Source organism: Phaenicophaeus curvirostris, chromosome 24 (genome assembly GCF_032191515.1).
Source record: "Phaenicophaeus curvirostris isolate KB17595 chromosome 24, BPBGC_Pcur_1.0, whole genome shotgun sequence".
Lineage (NCBI taxonomy): Eukaryota > Metazoa > Chordata > Aves > Cuculiformes > Cuculidae > Phaenicophaeus > Phaenicophaeus curvirostris.
Genome location: NC_091415.1, coordinates 1,561,285 through 1,581,617, shown reverse-complemented (window position 1 = coordinate 1,581,617; position 20,333 = coordinate 1,561,285). Strand labels below are relative to the sequence as shown.

Genomic DNA, 20,333 nt, shown 5'->3' with positions numbered 1-20,333 from the left:
AGTGCTGGGATCACAGCTAAGTCCTACGGCTTGGGAGATGAGATCTTGACTCCTCGTGGCAGCCCATAAAACTGATCTGCCTTCCTAAAGGCACCTTCTAGGATGCAACGTGAGAAAATTGGCATGGTTTTACTCCTCCCTTCCTCTTTCAAGCACAGTGCAGAGAGCATCCACTCTCTGCTGACACACCGTGACCTCCAGCAATGCACCTCACCCTCTGCAAGCTCAGCCTCCTTGTCCCCAGCAGGGGACAGCAAGGCTTTACCTCTCCTGAAGCAAGCTAGGATGCGCCAGTAGGAAAAGCTGCACAAGGCTGGACTGTGGTTAACAGGTACCATTTGATGACAGCGTCCAGCTGGTCTTTCCATCACCTACTCAAGGCCACCAGAAAGTGCGGTGACAGCAGGTTTTTGGGACATGGATGCCTGCCCACGTTGGGAACCGGACCAGGACCCAGTGACTCATTTTTCACAGGGCACCGAGCAATCATTAGACGTTAATGACTTTTGGCAGCTACTGACCTGGGTCAGATTCAAACCAATGACCCAAAAGGGAGAGGTTCTGCCTTCCCCATCCGCAGCCCCTGGGAGCCATCACGCTGCTGTGGAAAAGAGGAGCTTGGAAAGGGAAGGCAAAAAGGTCCTCAGCTCTGGCGCAGGGTAACCCTATCAACATGCACTGCAGATAGAGGCAGCTTTTTCCCCGGGAGGAATCAAAGCCTCATTGATACGTGAATTATGAATGAAACCTTAAGCTTTTAAACTTTTAACCTGTGCATTTCTAAGAAAGTCTTAATTTAGCCCAAGACACAGCAGGAAAGAGCAACGGTGCAGTGGAAGGTACTGGATTTTCTGGGTTTGGAAAATACACCCTTGTTTAAGATGAATATTTCATTGACTAAACCATTCCCAAGACAAAAAGGAAATCCTGATCCATGCTGACCAAAGACATGGACTGAAATCTGTGTTACAATGAGACTCAGGGATGAGGCTGAGCTACGTTGACCTTGTCCCCCTGCCCAACAGCAGCTCCGATCGCCTCCTCAGCACCACCCAGGGCTTCTGCTTCTCGCTTCTCCCCTCACCCAAGTTTCCAGTTTCAAAGCTTCAGTGATGAACAAAATGCTGAGCATCTCCTACTGCCTGATACAAGGTTGGATGCAGCGTCTGGAGCCCAGCTGCCACCCACCCACCACTCCGCGCTCTGCAACGCGCCTTCAAGCCTTGCACCATCCTGCTCAGCGCAGCGGCCGAGACCAGCTCGGAGGGGGATTTATCCAGCTCCTGTTTGCAAATTTATCCCCAGCCAAAGGCACTGAAAGCCAGAGCTGGGAGAAAGCCCCAGGGAAGGCAGCAAAGCAATAACAGTGATTCAGGGTGACAGGGGTCAGGCCACCTCACACCAGAGAAAATCAGGGTGGGTCAGTTTGGTGGAAGTAACACTCGTTAGAAGAATAAACCATGTAATGAAGAGGGGGTGGGGGGTGCTTTGCTTGGGTCTGGTGAGGCACTGCTAGACCTTATACCATTGACTCAAACCCTTTTCAGCTTCCACGCCACTGGAATTCACTCAAAAAATCGCCTTGCTGACCAGCGCTGAATGAGATTTTGTTTATTTTCTAGACAACTGCAGGCACATTGCTTCCATCAGCAGCGGAGCTGGCACAGATCTGGGATGTGAGCAAAGCCAGGAACAAAATGAGCCAGAGACTCAAGCCTCCTGCTGCCCTACGACTGAGCCACCTCCAGGACAAGGGTGCAGGGAATTGGCTGGGGAGAAAGGCTGAGAAGCACAAACCCAGCCAGAAAGGGCAGAGAGGATACTGGTGTCACAGGCGACTCATGGCAGGACAGACCACCTCTTGTTCAGGCTGGAGAAGAGAAGGCTCCAGGGAGACCTTAGAGCAGCTTCCAGGACTGAAAGGGGCTCCAGGAAAGCTGGGGAGGGGCTCTGGATCAGGCAAAGTAAGGACAGAATGAGGGGGGATGGTTTTCAGCTGAAAGAGGCCAGGTTGGATGGGGCTTGGAGCAACCTGGTCCTGTGGGAGGTGTCTCTGCCCATGATGCAGGGAACCAGGTGGGCTTTGAGGTCCATTCCAACCCAAACCATTCCATGATTCTATGATTAAAGCAAACAGCTGTATATAGCATCACATCCCTCCATCAGCACATGTCTGTTGACACCTTTAGCTGAACACATGAATAAGTGCATTTGTACTTGAAGCCTTTGACACTTTAGACCCTCATCACCAGGTTTGTGCCCACTGTTTCCTTTAAATTTTAGCTATTCATACCTTCAAAAGCATCAGATCCCTTCTGGTCACCCAACGTGTGCAGTTATCTGACTATTTCAGCAGCCAAATGAAAGGCAACTTTGAAAACGCACACAACTACAATATTCTGCAAGTGCATTAACCCTTAGACCTCGAAGTCTGGTGGGTCCGTGGACCTGGACTTAAACAAATGAGCAAATTCTGCTGCTGTGCTTCAAGAAGTTCCAATCCCCAGCTCTGAGCCCATTAGTGGAAGGGATATATATCTGTTTCAGCAGCCCAGGACAAAGCCTGTTACATCAATTTAAATCACCGGTGGAGGTTGGAGGCAAAGCAGACAAGTAGGTGACACTGTCTTAAATCACTTCACAAGGGTTCTCCAGAGCGTGGAGATCCAAGCCCTGAGGGAAGGGCCTGTTACAGATTGGGATGGAGTAGGACTGAGCATAAAAATACAGCTAAGGCAGGACTGAGAGAAGGAGAGGGGGTGGGAAAGACTTGGGACATGCGCATCCCAGGGATGGACCCAAGTCTTACCCACCGTGCTTCCTTCTGGGTAGCAGAAGGCGTTGCTGCTCAGGAGGAAAAACCAGGCAGAGGGGAGGTAACGCTGCCCATGGGTCTGCAAGAATTAGACTCAGCCACATCATGAGCCAAAGCTCCTCATCTTCAGAGCAGGGAAGAAAAAAAAAAAATCAATCAGCCACAAATTATGAATAAAAGAGATGAAAGTTAAGAGTGAAACTAAACAAAGCCCCAGGTGGCCCTCTGCCTGGGGCACTCCTGCTAATTTTAGTTTCTCTGTTCTTCCCTGAACTGTTTGGTTCAATGACTGGATGGTTTTAGAGCACTTATTTCACCGCTACCACCCAAAACGTTCACACCAGGATGGTCCAACCAGGGCACCAGCGCGAGCCGGGAAAGCAAGAGGTGCTTCGGACACCCTCTAGCCAGTAGGTCAGGGTCCCTGAGGTGGTCTCAGGTGGCCGAAGAGCTGGTTGCTGGCCATGCCACTGTATGCACATGCCTCCAGACCACAGGGACAGCAGATCCATCCCAGCATGAACCCACAGCCCCTTCCAGATGCCTTCCCACACGCCTCCTGCTCACCCCGCTCCTGTGCTGCCCTCGCACAAAGCCCTCACGCCCTCTCCAGAGGCCGAGCGATGCTCCTGCAGCACCTCTCCCATCGCAACCCTCGCCACAAGCATCGCGGTGAAGCGGCCAGGGAGAGCCGGTTCGCAGCCACCACATTTATTCCACCGAGAGAAAAGGCAGCAGCCTCACAGAAGCATCCTATACAGCAGAATGTATTTAAATACCTAATGAAGGAATAAATCTGTGAGAGGGAGACATTTACTGCATACTTATTCACACAGAGGCTTTGTGCCGGCGGGGGCAGCGGGGAGGGGGGCCGGCGGGGCTGAGCTCTGCACCTGCGCTCCTGGCCGACAGCCGCTTCGCCGGGGTAATGAATATGGCAGGATCCTATTAAATGAGACTCTACCTGTCAGGGAGGATATTGAGCGCTCCCAACCTCCACATCCATTCCGGAGGCTTCGTCTCCGCGACGACAAGATGCGGCACCTTATTGACAGGGGCCTTCCCAGGGGTCCTGGAGAGCAAACAACGCGCTGGGAGGGGGGACAGAGACAGATTGGGCTACTTTACAGCATCAGTTTGCCTCTGCACGAGACAGCAGGGCTTTTTTTTTTTTTTAACCCCCCCTGGGTGATATGTCAGAGGGTAAAAGTCATGAACTCGCAGCTCATCCCGTAGCACAGGCAGGGCTGAAGGCCAAGGGCTTTGCTGGAGCCCCAGACCCAAGGGTGAAGGTCCCAGGAGGACAATTAAGTTGTATTTGTGCCCTCAGGCCCTGGAAATGTGCTTCCTTCAGCCAGGGTAGAGCCTGGGTCCTCTGCCATTTTACTGCAGGTGAAAAAGCCCATTTTGCTTTTGTTGTTCTGAAGGGCTGAGAACAAATCGGCTGCGGCAGAGCAGGGAAGGAGCAGCTCAAGGCTGTGCAGAAGCCAGCTCAGGTGGGATGGACACGCCGAGCATATCTGTCTGGGTTCTGATGCAGAAATACTGTATCTCACTGAGGCCGAGCCATGCCCTGTGTCCTCAGCACTTGCTGCCTGAGAAGACCCAGAGCAGGAGCTGCCACCAACCTGCACATCAAAAGTCAAATGCCACGAGCATCACTCACAGCTCTCCCTGCCTTGTTCTTTCACGAGCATCACTCACAGCTCTCCCTGCCCTGTTCTTTCAGAGCTATCACCCCACACCATCAGCAACCCATGGTGATTCTGCTGCTTCCCTGCAGATCAGGGCTGTTTGGCAGGGTGGGAATACGAAGCGCAGGGTGGTGGTGATGAAATACAAGTGCTCACCCGTTGGCTTGCGTGTCACACATCAGGAAACTAAATACCACTAAGAATTCAAGACGGATGCTGTGCGATGGAGCAGCAGCACCCGTTCCTACCCCAGCAGCCCCGTGCTTGCACCCAGCACCCCACCGCATCCTTATGCCTCCCAGCCATCGTGTGGCTTTTGGCTTTACTTCCCCCACAAATACAGCCAAAACTCATCTTGCCCTTTGCCTGCCCTCCCTCCCCCGTGATACAAGAGGTCAGGCTTGAAATTCAGAGGTCAGGAGGAAGAAATGTAGTGGGGTCAGGGGTGAGAGAAGCAGAGAGGGGAGGAATTTCACCTCTCCAACCATTTGCTTCCATGAATCAGCAGCCACCAAGCTCCTGCCAGGCGCAGGGGCGCTGGGTTCCAGCCAGGCAGAGGAGGATGCTCCCCTCCCACAGTCAGGACAGAGCAGCACAGCAGCCTCTGCTCTCCTGCGAGCTTCTTCCCCCTTTTTTGGGTTTCCCCAAGCTTTTCAAGATGCCAGCACAACCACATTTAAATGCCCAACCCCCAAAACAAAACTCCACCAGAAAAAGAGCAAGAGGAAATTGAAGTTGCGCTTAACACATCTGGAGTTCACATTTTCCACGTGCAGAGCTGAGTGTGGTACCCAGAGAAAGCAAAGGTGTTTCAGGTCCCTCTCCAGGTGCCTGTGAAGGGGAGGGAGTTTGGCTCCCATTGCCTCTTTGCAAGCAGGGTCTGGGATGGATAAATTTATCATCGACGTTGCTTATTGCCATCGCTTATGCCCTAAACCCCAGCATTTTTCTTTAATCTACATTATCACCTACGTCCACTACCTGCCAGACATCTCCATTAGCTCTTCTTTCCAAAATCACTTCTGCTGCCTCAAGCTCTACAGCGAGAGCCAGTCACTTTGGGAAATCCTGAGAGGATTCCTCCCTGCTTGGGGAATTTACATTGGCCTCTTTCTGTAGAAAATGAAGATGATTTGAGGGCTGGAACACCCCCCATATACAAGGACATGCTGAGAGAGTTGGGGTTGTTCAGCCTGGAGAAGAGAAGGCTCCAGGAAGACCTTAGTGCAGCTTCCAGGGCTGAAAGGGGCTCTGGGAAAGCTGCAAAGGGGCTCTGGAGCAGGGAATGCCAAGGCCAGGTTGGATGGGGCTTGGAGCCCCTGATGCAGTGGGAGGTGTCCCTGCCCAGGGCAGGGGTGGAACTGGATGGGCTTTGATGCCCCTTCCAACCCAAACCATTCTGTGATTCTATGAAAGGTACAAACCACAGCGATGCACACGAGGAAAGGGACGATTCTATGATCCTATTCTATGAACGCGCTGAGCAATCAACTTTCAAGATGGCTTAAAGAGACTGGAGAGCAAGAGAGGAACAGGGCGCTGTAACAGCCCTGTCTGGAGCACATGGAATGCAGCCACTGCCTCACTTGGAGATGAACCCTGTCCATAGGTGTCCCTGAGCCAGTGAGGATGCATCGTGCCCCGCAGAGAGGGCAGCCCCGTTCCAAGGGGAGGTGGAGATCTCTGGCTGAGCAAGTGCAGCTGCAATTTGGAATATGCTGCAAGAGCAAAAAATGCCGTTTTCATGTAAATGTCCCTAATAATAAAAGAGTGAATGAAGAAAGCAACACATACAAACAAGAAATAGTACATTTGTGCTAGAGAAGCAAAAATTATTCTACAAAGAGAGCTTTATCAACATTTTCCAGCAGGCACTGCTGGTGCCTTAATGCTCCTTGAGGAATAACACATTGATCCTGCTGAACCCAGGCTGCCTGGTGCCTCTGATCACAGGTTTCCTAACAATCCCAGTCTCGATGCAGCCCACTTATAAAACAGTAAGCTTGTTTGTTTTCTCAAGTAAATATTGAGCCGCTCTTCTTGCACCCCACAATTAGCACCTTGTACTGTTTGCCCCGTATCTGCAACCGTTTCTGCTCCATTTCCATGGCAATCTGGACTCTGAAGCTGCTGGTATCAAACCTAACCCCAGCTGAACCCCACCGGTGCAACAGGGTTTCCCCTGTACACAGAGAATTTGATTGCTTTCTCAGCTACCAAAATCGAACACTTGGCTTTTAGTAGTTGTGTGGATACCTTCCTCTCTGACCATGCTGTAATCATTTAAGCCCCACAGCTTTTCTAAAGGTCAGCGCTTCCCTCTTGCAAAGAAGGGTAAATCCAGTCCAAACTCCTCCACCTAAACCCAAAGTTAAGTCTTTGGAGTTTAGAGTTGTTACATCTCCAGTTGTGCTCCTAAACAGCTTCCTGGAGTGAGAAAGGGAACTCAGGACCCTCGATCACCTCATCACACAGCAGCATCCCACTCACTGACTGCAACAAGCAGCAGGGAAATGGGAGAGGGCAGCTTGAGTAAATGTCCTATCAGTTCAATGGGAAAAGTGCTGGAAACGTGGGGTCTCCCAGCAGCAGCGCTGAAGCAAGGGAGGTGGAAATGGATGGGCTTTGAGGTGTCTCCCAGCCCAAACCGTTCTACGATTCCATATAAGTTAGAAAGTGATGTTATCCCCTTTCCTGATGGGGAATCCATAGGCAGAAGGCAGCGTGCCACCGTCTTTCAAACCTCTCCGTTTCTCTCCAACTCCACCTGTACCTTCCAGATTATTCTAATGATTGATTTCTCAATAACAAGACCAAAGCCCAAATGAGAGATGCTCTGCTGCATAAGGAAAGCACGAAAAGAAGAAAGGGGTTCAGCCTGGCATCCTTTGGCTTTAAACTCTGCAGAATGATTAAGCCCAAATGTACTCGACAGTTGCAATTGGTTTGAGAGTGAAAAGAAAGGAGAAGGTGGGAGGAAGAGACTCTGGGTTTATTCCAACTCCAGCATTCGCTAATTGAAGCGTATCAGACCAGGAGAGCCCCTTCACTTCTGCGCGCCGCCTCGCATTTGCGGTACAAAGTCTCTCCGAGTGGGAAGCTTTAAGAGCATCAGGCAAAAAAAAAAAAGCATCAAAGAAACTGGGAACTGGAAGCAAGCAAAAGGATGCTGTGTTTTTCCCCCTAATCAGCCACTGGCTGCAGGATGACTAGCGAAAGCAAACAGCGCGTTAGTCAGCCAAATGTTAACTCAGAGCTGGGGGCTGCAGGCTGGGGAAGGGTAAGCGCTCCCAGCTGGAGGCACAGCCGTGTTCATCTGAAAGACCTTGGTTTACCCACCATCTCCTCCTCACCCTGTTTTCTTTACTCTGAGCAGCTCAAGGGACCGACTTTTGTTATTTCCCACTCCCCTCTCCAAGCAACAAATGCAAATCACTCTCCAAGTTAGTGGCAATGACAAACTTAACAGCCCCCACTGCTTTTAATGAGCTGATGAGGGGGAGGCAGAGGGAAGGCGACCGGTTCCCACCGACAGCCACAGCAGCACTTTGCAGGATGCTCAGCCTGGTTTGCGTAAGGCCTGCAGGCAGGTTTATGAGATTAAAGCCCAGCACACAATAAATAATTTAGCATCTAACCACCAAAAAAACCCCACCCCGTGCTGTATAATAGCTAGGCTGTATGATGTGTGCATTCATTTTAAAGGCACGTGGCTTTCATCTACGTGTATCTGTTTGATCCACAGACATGTAACGGGGTGAGAAGGGACAGACGGGAGAGGTGTCAGGGCCCTCGGCCACTCTGCGTGGCCTCCTCCAGTCCCATTCCAACAGTTCCACATCCTTCTCATGATGGGGATTCCAGAACTGGACGCGGGGCTCCAGGTGGGGTCTCGTGAGATGCACGGGAAGACTGAAAGCATCAGGGGGCATGCAGGGATGTGGCTGCGAGAAGAGCCAGGAGTTGCTACCACTGCTGGTAATAGGCAGCAGCCACATTCAGAGTCGGTATTTTGTTGCTCTTTTTCATAGAATCATAGAATAACCAGGTTGGAAGAGACCCACCGGGTCATCGAGTCCAACCATTCCTATCAAACACTAAACCATGTCCCTCAGCACCTCATCCACCCGTCCCTTAAACCCCTCCAGGGAAGGGGACTCAACCACCTTTTTGTCCGAGTCAAAGCCAGGAAAGCCTCTGGCCTCAGTGCAGAACTTCGCTGGTGCAAAATCCCCTCGGGTTCTGCACTCTGCAGCCCCTGGAGCTCCCTACGACAGGCAGGGGTTTCTCTCCCTCCGTCACCGCTCAGGCTGGGCAGCAAAGAGCTCCCTGAAGGCTTGAGGAACGCAGGCATCTGCCCGGCCACGCATCTCAGCAGAAATGAGAAGAAGGAAACGAAAGGCAGGGGGAGGTGGGGAGACCAAGCATCGTAACGGGCGTAATGGACTCATGCCAATATAGAGACCGGCCGCATCCAATCCACACCCGCCTGGCACATCCATAAATATCAGGCAGACATTCAGGTGATGGATTTGCCTTCACAAACCATGCAGTATTTTACAGCCCCACAAATGCTGTCGGTGCCCTGTCCAGCAGCAAAAAGCAACGTAAAGACAAGGGGCAGTAAACGAGATCGGGAGACCGAGGAGAAATTAAAGGCAGCACCACTGAGACACAGGAGGAGAAGCCGAGCAGCAATTCCCATCAGGAGCCGTGGCAGCACTGCTTTTCCATGGCATTTCACTCCCTGATTTTCCCCAAATCATACAATAGCTTAAGTTCAAAGGGACCTTAAAGATCATCCAGTTCATCCCACCCTTTTTACAGCAGCACAGGGGACTCTTCCTTCGGATTCCGCGCTCTCTCCCAGCACATTTGTGTTTTCCACATTCCTGGCTTTGCCTCAAGGAGGCATTGAGAGAAGCTGCATAGCAAGGTCTTCTCACAGTATTCCTTGCCACCCGGGGATTTAAGATCTTACAAATGGACCAAAACCCATGTTATTTTGACCTCTGAGGGTTTTAAAAGCCTGCAGAAAAATATATATATATAGTAAAGAAAGCATGAACTGCTTGACTCATAAATAGAAAGGCGGGAGTCTAGCACTGCCCTTCCCCCAAAAACCAACATCACCCAGAACACAGCAGCCTCTTCAGATTTACACTCGGACGAAAGCAGGGGATGGTCAGAAAAACATGGATTCACAAAATAGTTCGGTATTTCCTGATATTTTGCACCAAGATTGCTCAAGAAGCCGCGCGTTACTGAACAGATGAAAATGTAGCTCTGCTTGCAGCGTGAATCAGAGGAGGAATAACTTCTGCCTCACTTCATCCTCATAAAGGAGATAATGCCTTTTCTTATAAAAGGCGTGGGGATTAATTATCCTCTAAATATGTTCAAGAAAAAAATATACATGCAGAAGAGGGGGAAAACCGCTTTTTTGGGAATTCGTGCCCCATAGTTACTGTGGTAACTAGTCCCAAAGTACATGGACTGATCAAGACACCCTCTACCCTCACGTGTGCTGCTCTGAGCTTTGCTCCTGCCTGTAGAAAAACCCAAGAGCACCGGGACAGGTGAGACAAGAGATGTGTTTCTGAGGGAGCCTGGTTATCATGCATGAAGGCTGCCCAGCCACTTGCAGCCTTCGCCAGCTCCATTTCGTCTGGAAATTAATAAAATGTAATTGTTGCACTCACAAATTTCAAGCTGATTTTTCAAGGTGCCTGACCCTGAGTGAGAACCAGAGTCATCCCCACCTCATGAGCCAAGAAACAAATTAAAGCAGACTCCGAGGCCACCTGGCTCGATTTCACATAGCATTTCCTGAACACCTGCCCCTTGGGTCTCCAGCAGTTATAAAAATACATCCCAACTTCTCTTTTTTTTCCCTTATTTCACTTGCTCTGCCAGGCACCAGATAACAGAGCTAGAGAAGCAATGCTGGGAGAAGAGGAGGCCAATTTCATGCTTTTAAGAAGTAGCAAGGACATTCCTGAACTGTTCTAACCCTGAGTCTAGAGAGACTTGGCAGCTCTGCCCCTTCTCCAGCCCTGATACGTGCGTGTTAGTGCTCTCCGTTGGCTTTCATCACTTTTCATATTCCCTTGCACAAATCCCAGCTAATAAGTAAGCCTCCAGCTTCTGGCTAACAGTAAAAGATGTGAGGGACCACTGCGCACCTTGGGGACACATTTCTGGGGTCACGGTTTGAGAACACCCTTTTTACACTGCTGGAAATGAAGAGGAACGACTGCCTGAGGCCCAAAAATCCTTGTTTAGGGAGGAAAAGGAACCCAGCTTCTCCCACCACACCAGAGCAACCCACCAGCAATACAAGTACCAAATAAATACCTCCTCAGTTCACATCTTAGGGCAAGAGAGACTTATTTCTCAGACTTTTCAACTAAACAACTTTTTCAGTCAAGTAAGAATCACCTACCACCTTACCCCTCTGCTGAGAGAGAGGTCCGTGCTCCAAGGGTGATGGAGCGATTGAGTCAGCAGAGCACCCGACCTTCCAACCTATGGCTGGAACCTGGCATCTCCTTTGGAAGGCACCTGCAAGCGATGATTTTCATCTGTTCAGTAACAGCCCAGTGTCCTCTTGGCTCCTCTACACACTTGACGTTTTCCTAAAGTGCTATGGAATGCATGCGGGGGCGATAATTAAGGATAAATTAAAAGGATGAGATAACCAGCCCTAGAATGAAGTCAGATAAGGACAGGTTCAGACACATATTTCACTGCGAAAGACCTATTTTTTTCCCACTAATGGAACAAATTAAATCAGCCGAGATGAATCAAACTATCGCATACCAAGACGTAACCGCATACTTAAAAGTTCGCTTTTCCCCTGACTGCGTAATCCAATCAATTATCGCTGTCCCTTGCAAAAGTGGAGGTTCACCTTTGTTGAAAGCACGGGTAGAAATAACACACCCTGCGTTCAGGCATCCAACAGGTAAACAGGAATGCGTGTCCAATCATTAAAACCAGTTACAGCACTGGATATTTCGGCAGCACTTCTCCTCCAGCAGCTCCCGAGCTGCTCTTCAGGGGTGACCTTGCATCCCGGCGTTGATTCACGCCACGCACAGCGCGGCTGCAATCGGCTCAGCACGTTACAGCAGTTCAGAGCAACACCTGACACCATTTATCCAGGATGATGGGGTACGGATTGGGATGCACCGCAGGCATCTGAAATAACCGAAATTGGGCTCTTGCCATTGGAGCCAAACCGGAGACAGACAACGCAGAGTTTCAGCTTGTAGCTGTAACCCCTGGCTGCAGAACCTGGCCACCAGACCTGACCTGGATAGTTCTAACACAGCCGGCGCCAAGAAGCACATCTCAAACCTCCAAGCATCTTCAAGGAAACAGAACAAAGCCTCGTCACCGCTGGAACAACTTGGTTCTGAGTGAACACTAGCTACACTGTCATCATTTTCCCTGGGAGCCATCCCGAGTGCACATCCAAGAGAGTTCCCAGCTCACTGAAGGCAAGGGATGGCAAGGCTGGAAGCTCCCACTGCATTTGTCCTACAGCAGGCGTGAACCAGCACGATGGTAAAATAATACCTAGATGGTGCCCTGCCAGACAGAGGAGAGACATTTATTTGTTCTTGATCGCAAACAATGTCCTCCACTGACAAGCTGAATGAAGGGCACTTCTCTGGTTTATTAGATCTAATAAGAAACACACCTCCTGAGGATGAAACGCAAGATTGATTTGTGAGCCATGCTGCTTTCCCAGCTACTGCGCTCAGCCTGATGAGATGAAACCAGGCAGGCACAGGGACAGAGAGCTGGAACAGCATCAAGTGGGAGAAACAAATGGAAATAACTGCACGAGGAAGGAGAGCTGAATGGAAACACAGCTTGAGAGAGCAGCACTTCAGACTGAGAGTTGCTCTCTTCTTCTTGCAACCCTCCTCTCCACTAAGTTGAAAGATCTTGAGAAGAGCAGCAAACTGCTAGGAAGTTTAAGGACAACTCCAATGCAGTTCCTGGGGAACCTCTGAGTCAGACCCTCCCCATGAATCTGAATTTCAGAGGAGCCCCTCTAAATATAGCCAGTATAATTTTCACATCAGTCTCAGCACCTAACAGGCAAACCACATTAGCTGAGTTCCGTGGATACCATTTTCCATCAGGAAAAAGACAACTAGCACAGCAGTGTTTAGCTTGAGGCCCTATTAATAGCAATCCTAATTATATGGCTGCAAATTTAATTCATAGCAATGATTAGTGTCAAAATCAAAGGCATCACACATCAATATTGATGGAATTGCATGAAGCCCATAAACAGAACAAGCAAGCCGACACATCTCCCCCCAGCAGTTAGTTGCTGTTAACTGTTGCATTAATGTCTCTTCTAATTTTGCTCAACGAAAATTGTTTCATTGCAGGAATGTACAATTCTGAACGATTAAGCCTCTAATATGAGCCCCTTCCCCCTCGCTCCCACAGCCACAAAGCTGAGATGCTTGGGAAGAAGAGCTGGACCACCAAGAGAGCCGCATCCCGCTGTATCCGAAAGGTCACAGCATCATCAGCACATTCGCTTTTCTCCCACTTGGAGAAAACTGCTGAGGAAGAGTCGTTCTGGAGAGCAGCCTGGGAGCGGGCGGTGGGCAGCTACTTCGTGTGTGCCAAGCACCCCAAGCTGCGATGAGAGGCAGTGGGCTGGCCCAGCCAGTGCTACGTGAGAGAAGTCCTCCTCCAGCCCTGAGTTTTAATGGAGAATAGATCCATCGATTCATCCTTCTGCCCCAGGACCGGCATCGCGTGCACGTGCGAGCAGCGGCTGAGCTGCCGGGGGCAGCCGCGGGCTACCAGCGTGCCCTCAACCCCGAACTCAATCCCTGACGCTGGCGAACGCTCCGCTCCCCCGCAGCAAAGATGCCGAGTTCATTGTCAACTGCCCTATCTGATATTATCGACTCATTTGTCAGCAGCTCTGCTATCGAGACCCCCGAGCGAAGCACGGCTCTGCTGAGACCTGCCCGGGCTGTCCACGCCGGCCAGACCCCACGGGGCTCCCAAACCTGCACCACGAGCAGCGAGCCCAGACTAGGAAAGTCGCCAGTCTCGCCACAGGGCTCCCAAGTGGCCACAAAACTCCTTCCTTTACAAGTCAGCCAGTGCTGGCTGCCAAAAAGAGCAAAATGACTTCAAATGCACCCAAGAAACATAGAAAAGGGAAGGCTGGCAAACAAGGGGCTGCAGCAGAAGAGCACAGGCAGGCAGGGACTTGGGGATCTTCAGCATGGAGCTCCTTTGGAGCCAAGAGGCTGGAGCCGCTCTCCTAGGTAACATCCCAGGAGGCAGCTCGTGAACAGCTGATGGGAAGAAGGACATCAGTGAGATAACGAAGCACTTGCGGTAATGAATTCTCACTGGGGAAGCACAGGCAAACCTGAAATATTTCAGAGCTGGCTCCCTGACTTCTTTCCTCCAGCTACACAGAAGTGGCTTCTTTGAAAGCCCAGACTGAGCCACCAGCTCATTTCCAAAATAAATCAACAGAGGGAATAAGCGTGACGTAGCTTTCAGACATTAATTGTGTAGGTAGATAAGCAAGGCAGCGAGCTGGAGGAGACAAGGTGTCTATCTGTAAATCTCTGGCACTCAGAGTTGCATACATTTTTACCGTCCTCATTTCACATATGGGGAAGAAGAGATATGGAAACATTTACAGTCCTGAGCATCCTGAGCACTCGCTGACTTTGAGACATGCCTGGTCTTGGAACACGCACAAGATCTGGAGACAACCTGTTAACTTCCAGCAAGCCTGCAATGCCCACGCCGCAGTGAGCCTCCCAAGAGCCCCACGGTTCAATAAAAAGCTGCTTCCTACACTTCACTCTACCTCTCTTAGGCCATGTAAAAGATAATCTCACATGTCAAATGAGAAAAGATTTACTGAAGTTGTGGACAGGACCATATGATAGAGAAGAACAACATTCCCAGAGCCTGGAGGGGTTCAAGGCCAGGTTGGATGGGGCTTGGAGCCCCTGATCCAGTGGGAGGTGTCTCTGCTCATCACAGGGGGTGGAACTAGATGATGTTGAAGGTCCCTTCCAACCCAAACTGTTCCATGATTCTACGGACCTAATCAGTAGAGGACAGGACAGTGATCGCTCCAGCTAACGATAACAGGAGGCACAGGTCTCATCAGACACAGACAACATGTTAAATCAGGGTGCTTGGCAGATGCCGTGAAAAGCTGACAGCAGTGAATGCCTTGAATGAATTTGCTTGAGAGATGAACTGATTTTCTCAGTGCCAGTAAACACCTAGTTGTGCAGGTACAAGCTCTTTGCCTTAACTGCCTCTAAGTGAAGCATCTCCCCTGTGCCCCCAAACACAAAGTACAGGGCTGCGTGGCTGGCTTGAAGCTTGATAACATGCAGCTGCAATATGCTGAGGGCACCTCTTCCATCCATTCAGCTACAAAAATCCCAGCTCTCCTGCCTGCCACAGCAGGTAGGGAGGAGACAGGCTCTGCTCACAAGCCCCCTCTCCCCCATGTTCAAAATTGCCCCACTGACACTTGAGGGGCACCAGGGAGGCACCTAATTTACTACTACTCAGCACTTGGAAAGTGCTGAATGAATATTAATGAACTGATGTAATTAAAATGATGCAGACATTGAAGTGTAGTATCTGCCTGTCCTTGTATCTTCCTGGAGAGATGAGGAAGAAATTCCCTGCTGCTTAAGGACAAAAAATTAGCAGCCTGCTGTTGATTACATTCATTAACTCTTTCCCTGGTACGAAGAAGCCAGCTCACCTAGAGCTACTGTTTTATTTTAGGTGGATTTGACGGGTCTCAGCTTGCCAGGGCAGCATCTCCAATGCTGGTCTCCCTGGAGCTTCTGAAGCCCAACAGCAGGAGCTGCGGGGTCTCCTCTGCTTATGGACCCCAAGGCCATTTTTAATATGGGACTCTTCAGGACCAGCGAGGACCACACTGAGATGTGTGTCTGGGCCTTCAGAGGACTCAGAGGTGGGGAAATCCCAACTGGACTTCAAAATCCTACACCCCACTGGAGCTGGAAGAGGAAACCAGCAGGAGCATCAATTTGCCCTGGGCAACTAGCCCCAGCTTTGTGATGCAGAGGGCGTGAATGTTATCTTCCAGGACTGATCAATCGGGAACTGTCAGAGGGACCAAGCAGGGGGCAGGAGGCAGAAAAAAAGCAGAACTCTTGCCCTGAGGCTTGGTTTCCGAAAGCAGCCAAGTTAACCCATTCCTCTCTCTCCGTGACCATACATCCTGCCACCATGAGCAATAGTGCCACCACCAAAAGCTTTCTGACTCTCATTCTGCACAAGTCGCAGAAGGATTGCTGGGAAACAACTCAAAACCACTGGAACATTTCCATCACTGTGTCAGAAAGGAAGATCCGAGACCTTGGATACAGCTTGCTGAAATTTCTGCATCAGCCCCACGAACACCCCCCAGGCTGACGCAATGCAAGAGCTGCCACAGTGCTGAGACCCGAGTTACCCAGCTGCGGGCTGGAAGCACAGGAAGATGCCCTCAGCCCCGGCAAGGGGATGCTCTGAGCTGTAACGCTGCGGAGCGATGGGAATCGTGCCACTCTGTTTGGTCCCTTTTCCAGGACCAGCCTGCGGCAGGTTCCAATGCACCCTTGCCAAGGCTTGGCACTTCTCTGCTTCAAAAAAAAAAGTCACATCGAAACCACTCTGTACCAACAGTGCTGATGGATGAACTTTGTCTCTCTTTGCGAGGCTCTTTATGACCCAGACCCCTTGATTTCGCTCCTGACTTGCTCCCAGTTTCACACTGGGAAATCTCTGTAAGACGCCGCAGCAGCTACGCGCGTCTGAGCCCCCCGATGGAGATGAGCAGTAGATCCTGCCTATCCGAAGTCATGGAAATCAGCTTACCTTCTTCAGTTTGCCAGTCTTAGTCCCCACGAACACGACGCTGTAGCCGTTGTAGACATAGGAGGCGACAGAAGTCATCCGGTCCCGGCTGGAGGTGAAGAGCGTCACTCCATCCACCGGCGTCGAGCCTCCCAGGGGCTGGTTGATGTCGAGCCCGCAGAAGTTGTCGTCGATGGGGACTGGCTGGAGAGACAAGGTTTGGGCAGCAGTGAGTGAAATATGAAGCACAGGGCAACCTCACACGCTCGGGCTCACAAAGAGGGGAGCAGGCGATGCTGACAGTGGGCTGGGAGCCACCATCACACCACCCCCTGGCCAGGGACCCACCTTCTGCAATGGCCCGTTCCCTTCGCTGTCTGAAGCCAAGGCATCCTGCACATGCTCCTAAATGTGTTTGGACAGGGCTGAGGAGGAGGCCTAAGCCCAACAGACATTTCCACTCTATTATTTCTAAATCTAGTAGGTTCTGACGGGTTCAGGCCTGCTGCACGGCCATGCAGGAACTCTCTCTTCCACCCATTTCACCTCCTCTTAACCCGCTTTCCAGTGAGGCTGAGTACAATAAGCAGAAAAGTGCTCAGCATCCCCACATCAGTAAAGCTTTGCTTTAAGCTCACATGAGCCCTCTCGCTCAGGGAAGGGTGAGCGCCTTCCTCCAGCTTCCAGAGCCCCATGCTGGGAACAGCAAACACTTCCCACGAGCCACACACCTTCATTTAACTGCCTTAATGCTACCCCTTCCTTTCACTGTCGTCCTCAACTGGCTGATGACAACAGGGATTAAAGAGGAAGGGCTACTATGGCTGAGGCACAGAAAGATCAATCCTGTTCCACAAGCTCACGCGTCCCTGGGTCAGGCATTGATACTGGTTCTTGAGAGGTACTGTGGCCAGCAGCTGGAGCACCCTTACCGCTTTAGTGCACTGGACGTCCTTCCCCAGCAGCCAGTTGAGCTCCAGGTTGCCTTCCCCTTGGTAGCAGGACTGCAGGCGGTCCTTGATCTGAGCGTTGATGGTGCGGATGGGGAAGACGCAGAGCGCAGAGTCGTCGGGTGGCTGGTGGTACTGCTTCTGTCCCTTGGAGAAAATGGCAAAGAGGACGTCCTCCTGGGCCGTGATATTGAGGGACTTGGCCAGCACATCTCCTGGCTTGGAGAGGTACGCTGCCTGCAGCAGGCGGTACTCCACATCCCCCTTGACGCAGCCAAAGGGCAGAGAGACGTAGGAGTGGAACTTGGGGTCATCTTTGCAGAGGCGGACGATGCGAGACGTGTAGAAGAGATCGGTGGCAGAGTTGATGGAGACACCCTCTGGGGTCTCTGGCTGGACAGTCAAAAAATAGACAAAGTTGCCGCTGGCAAAGCCGTAGATGTAGAAGATATCAAAGTGCGAAACAAGGGCCAAGGTATCTGAGGGGATTTTGATGAGGGACGAGACAAAGTCACTGTGGAGCTCATAATCCAACATCGCCGATGACTCTGGGTCCCGGGGGAGTTTGCGGCTGGAGAGGGTGGGGAAATAATCCTGCTTCCCATCCACCGCTGTGCCAATGAAGAGCTTCCCATCTTCACCTTCTGAGCGCACGATCACACCGTACATGGTGCCCGTCTTGTTGACGCTGGACAGGTAGTGCTCCTTCTTGTGCGAGGGCTCTACCAAGATGAAGAGGTCATCCAAGCGCAGCAGCTTGCAGACCCCCTGGTACAGGCTGCCGCAAGCCAGCAGCCGGTTCTCAGAGTAGTCGATGATGAGCAGCTTGTTGACGTTGTTGGTAAGGGTGAGGATCTCGCTGCACGGCTGGACAATGAGGGGTGGGTAGCAGGATTTATTATCCTCCTCAGGACCAGTTTTATGAGCCACCAAAATGGTCAGGTTACCCGAAAGCTTGTAAACCCGGTTGATGGCTCCGACATAGACTGCTCCAGTGCCTTGGTGGACAGTCAGGTGGTTGAACGTCCAGTCCCGGTTCTCAGAGTGGAAAGTGCTGAACAAGGCATTGCTGGACACATTTCGGGAGAGTGATGCCAGGAAGAGACAGAGCAAAGCCACCGACCAGCCATCGGAGTCCGGTACCCGAGGCCAGTGCTTCCTCTGATCCATGCTGGGAAAGGCAAGCTTCGCGTTCCCTGTGCGTGTCCTGTGCCCCAGCAATGTCCCTCACATGGTTCTGGGGAAAGAAAGAAAACAAAACACACACAGAGCAAAGGATTAGATCCAGTGTGCCCTGCAGATAAAATTCAAAGGAGACTTTCTAATTACACAGTCCTTGAGATAAAGTGAGGACGTCTCTAAGCCCAACAAGAATAAAGCAGGTCTCCTAACTTATTGGTAAACAGTTCAGGCTTGGTGTTTTGCCACTTGGTTCACACTCTGCGTGTTAATTTGTTATGTGGTTAAGCTGTTTATAACGTACTCTGCTCAGCCAGGGGAGGGGATAATCAACTTCTGCCCAAGACAAAGCCCGCAGCTCACACACCCAACCATCAATCTACAATCTTGGCTAAAAGGATGTCTCCTGCAGGGTCTGTTGTTGGAAGCAACAGAGGAAATAAGAGGGGTTTTCTACCTTTAAATCCTCTACGATTTAATTTGGAAGCCTAAGGAAGGAGTCTCACGCAGGCAAGTTCATTTAGCATATACTCACCAAGCCGCCAGCACCTCCCCTCCACCACTCCCCCCAGCACAAGTGCCTCTGCGGGGGCTCTGCAGGCAGAAACTTCTCTGCCTTCACAAGGTACTTCAGTTCTGAGCAGCAGCTGCCACCGGGGGGTGTTCAATCAGCAACCAAACCCTGCCAGCAGCACCCCACGCGGGAAAGAGACTCTCAACCTGGGAGCCTTGGACACCGTTCTTGCTCTAAGAAAGCTTCCAAGGCATGAATGAATCCTACGCAAAGCAGCAGCTTAGACACCTGGTCCAAAAGACTGGATGCCAACCAAACTGCCCCTCCCCACAGCCCTGTGGATAACAGATTAAGTAAAGCCTCCTTCAGCCAGCATCTTTTCACCCGTGCAGACAAGGTGAGGCAGCCTGTGGCCAAAAGCTGCGTGGAAACGGGGCATAAACCAGGTTTTGGTGTTGTTTGTGGTGTGTTTTGGTTCTATGTATGCTCCCAAAGCACCTAAACCTCATTTGGGCCCTAGGGACGACTGCTTCCCAGCCTCGTTCCCATCTACCCTATTCATGCAGGCAGCTGCGGGGCTGAATTAGGAATCACCGGGCTGGAATTTCCTTAGGAAACATGTGCTCACCTCGGAGAGGCTGAGGCTGCATGAGCCACGTTTACATCAGACCTTTCCACCCGCCCTTCCGGACGGCGTGTACACAACGGCTCTTGAAAGGACCCTTCTCAGCCTCTGCTTGCCCCACCTCGTCACCTACCAGCTCCGCTTGGGTGGCAGACTTTCCAAGCAAATATACAAACATCAAAGACGATCCAAATCCAGGCATTTCCGAGTGTGTCTCATTTACAGTGGATCTGGCTTGGATCATCCCACATAGGAGGTATCGGTTGGGTTCCCAGCTCAGCCCCAGACTTCCAGCACCACCTTGGGCTCACACAAAGCAGCCAGAAGTGATGCCGGCTGAGCACCCTGCAGGGCAGCAAGGATCCAGCTCAGAGGAGCTGTGAGGTCAGCAGAACAACGTTCTGATTCAGGAACTGCCTAAGGGCCCTGAGAGCATCCCCACACCAAGGCTCTGCACCCCCCTTCTCACCACAGACATACCTGGAGGTCACAGGGTTGTGTCTCACCCTTGTTAATCACCTCCAGCCCTGACCATGACTTAGGCTCCCGGCTTGACCACAGCCTCGCTCATCACCACAGATGCACCTGACCTCCTGGACTCAGAAAACCATCACAAAGTTCTCCTTTCTCCCAAATTACACATTCCTTACGT

The 20,333-nt window shown here is 51.2% G+C and overlaps 1 protein-coding gene across 4 annotated transcripts in view; it reads right to left on the bottom strand.

The window, feature by feature from the left end:
- The window catches only part of PLXNA2 (plexin A2), a 241,392-nt gene that overhangs the window by 123,002 nt on the left and 98,057 nt on the right, over positions 1-20,333 (bottom strand). For all 4 annotated transcript variants that reach the window (XM_069876028.1, XM_069876027.1, XM_069876029.1 and 1 more), the window contains exons 2-3: positions 17,346-18,600; positions 16,435-16,617 (exon numbers count right to left, since the gene is read on the bottom strand). In XM_069876028.1, the coding sequence (XP_069732129.1) occupies positions 16,435-16,617; positions 17,346-18,533 (1,371 nt within the window). In that variant the 5' untranslated portion in view covers positions 18,534-18,600. The remainder of the gene's footprint in view (positions 1-16,434; positions 16,618-17,345; positions 18,601-20,333) is intronic.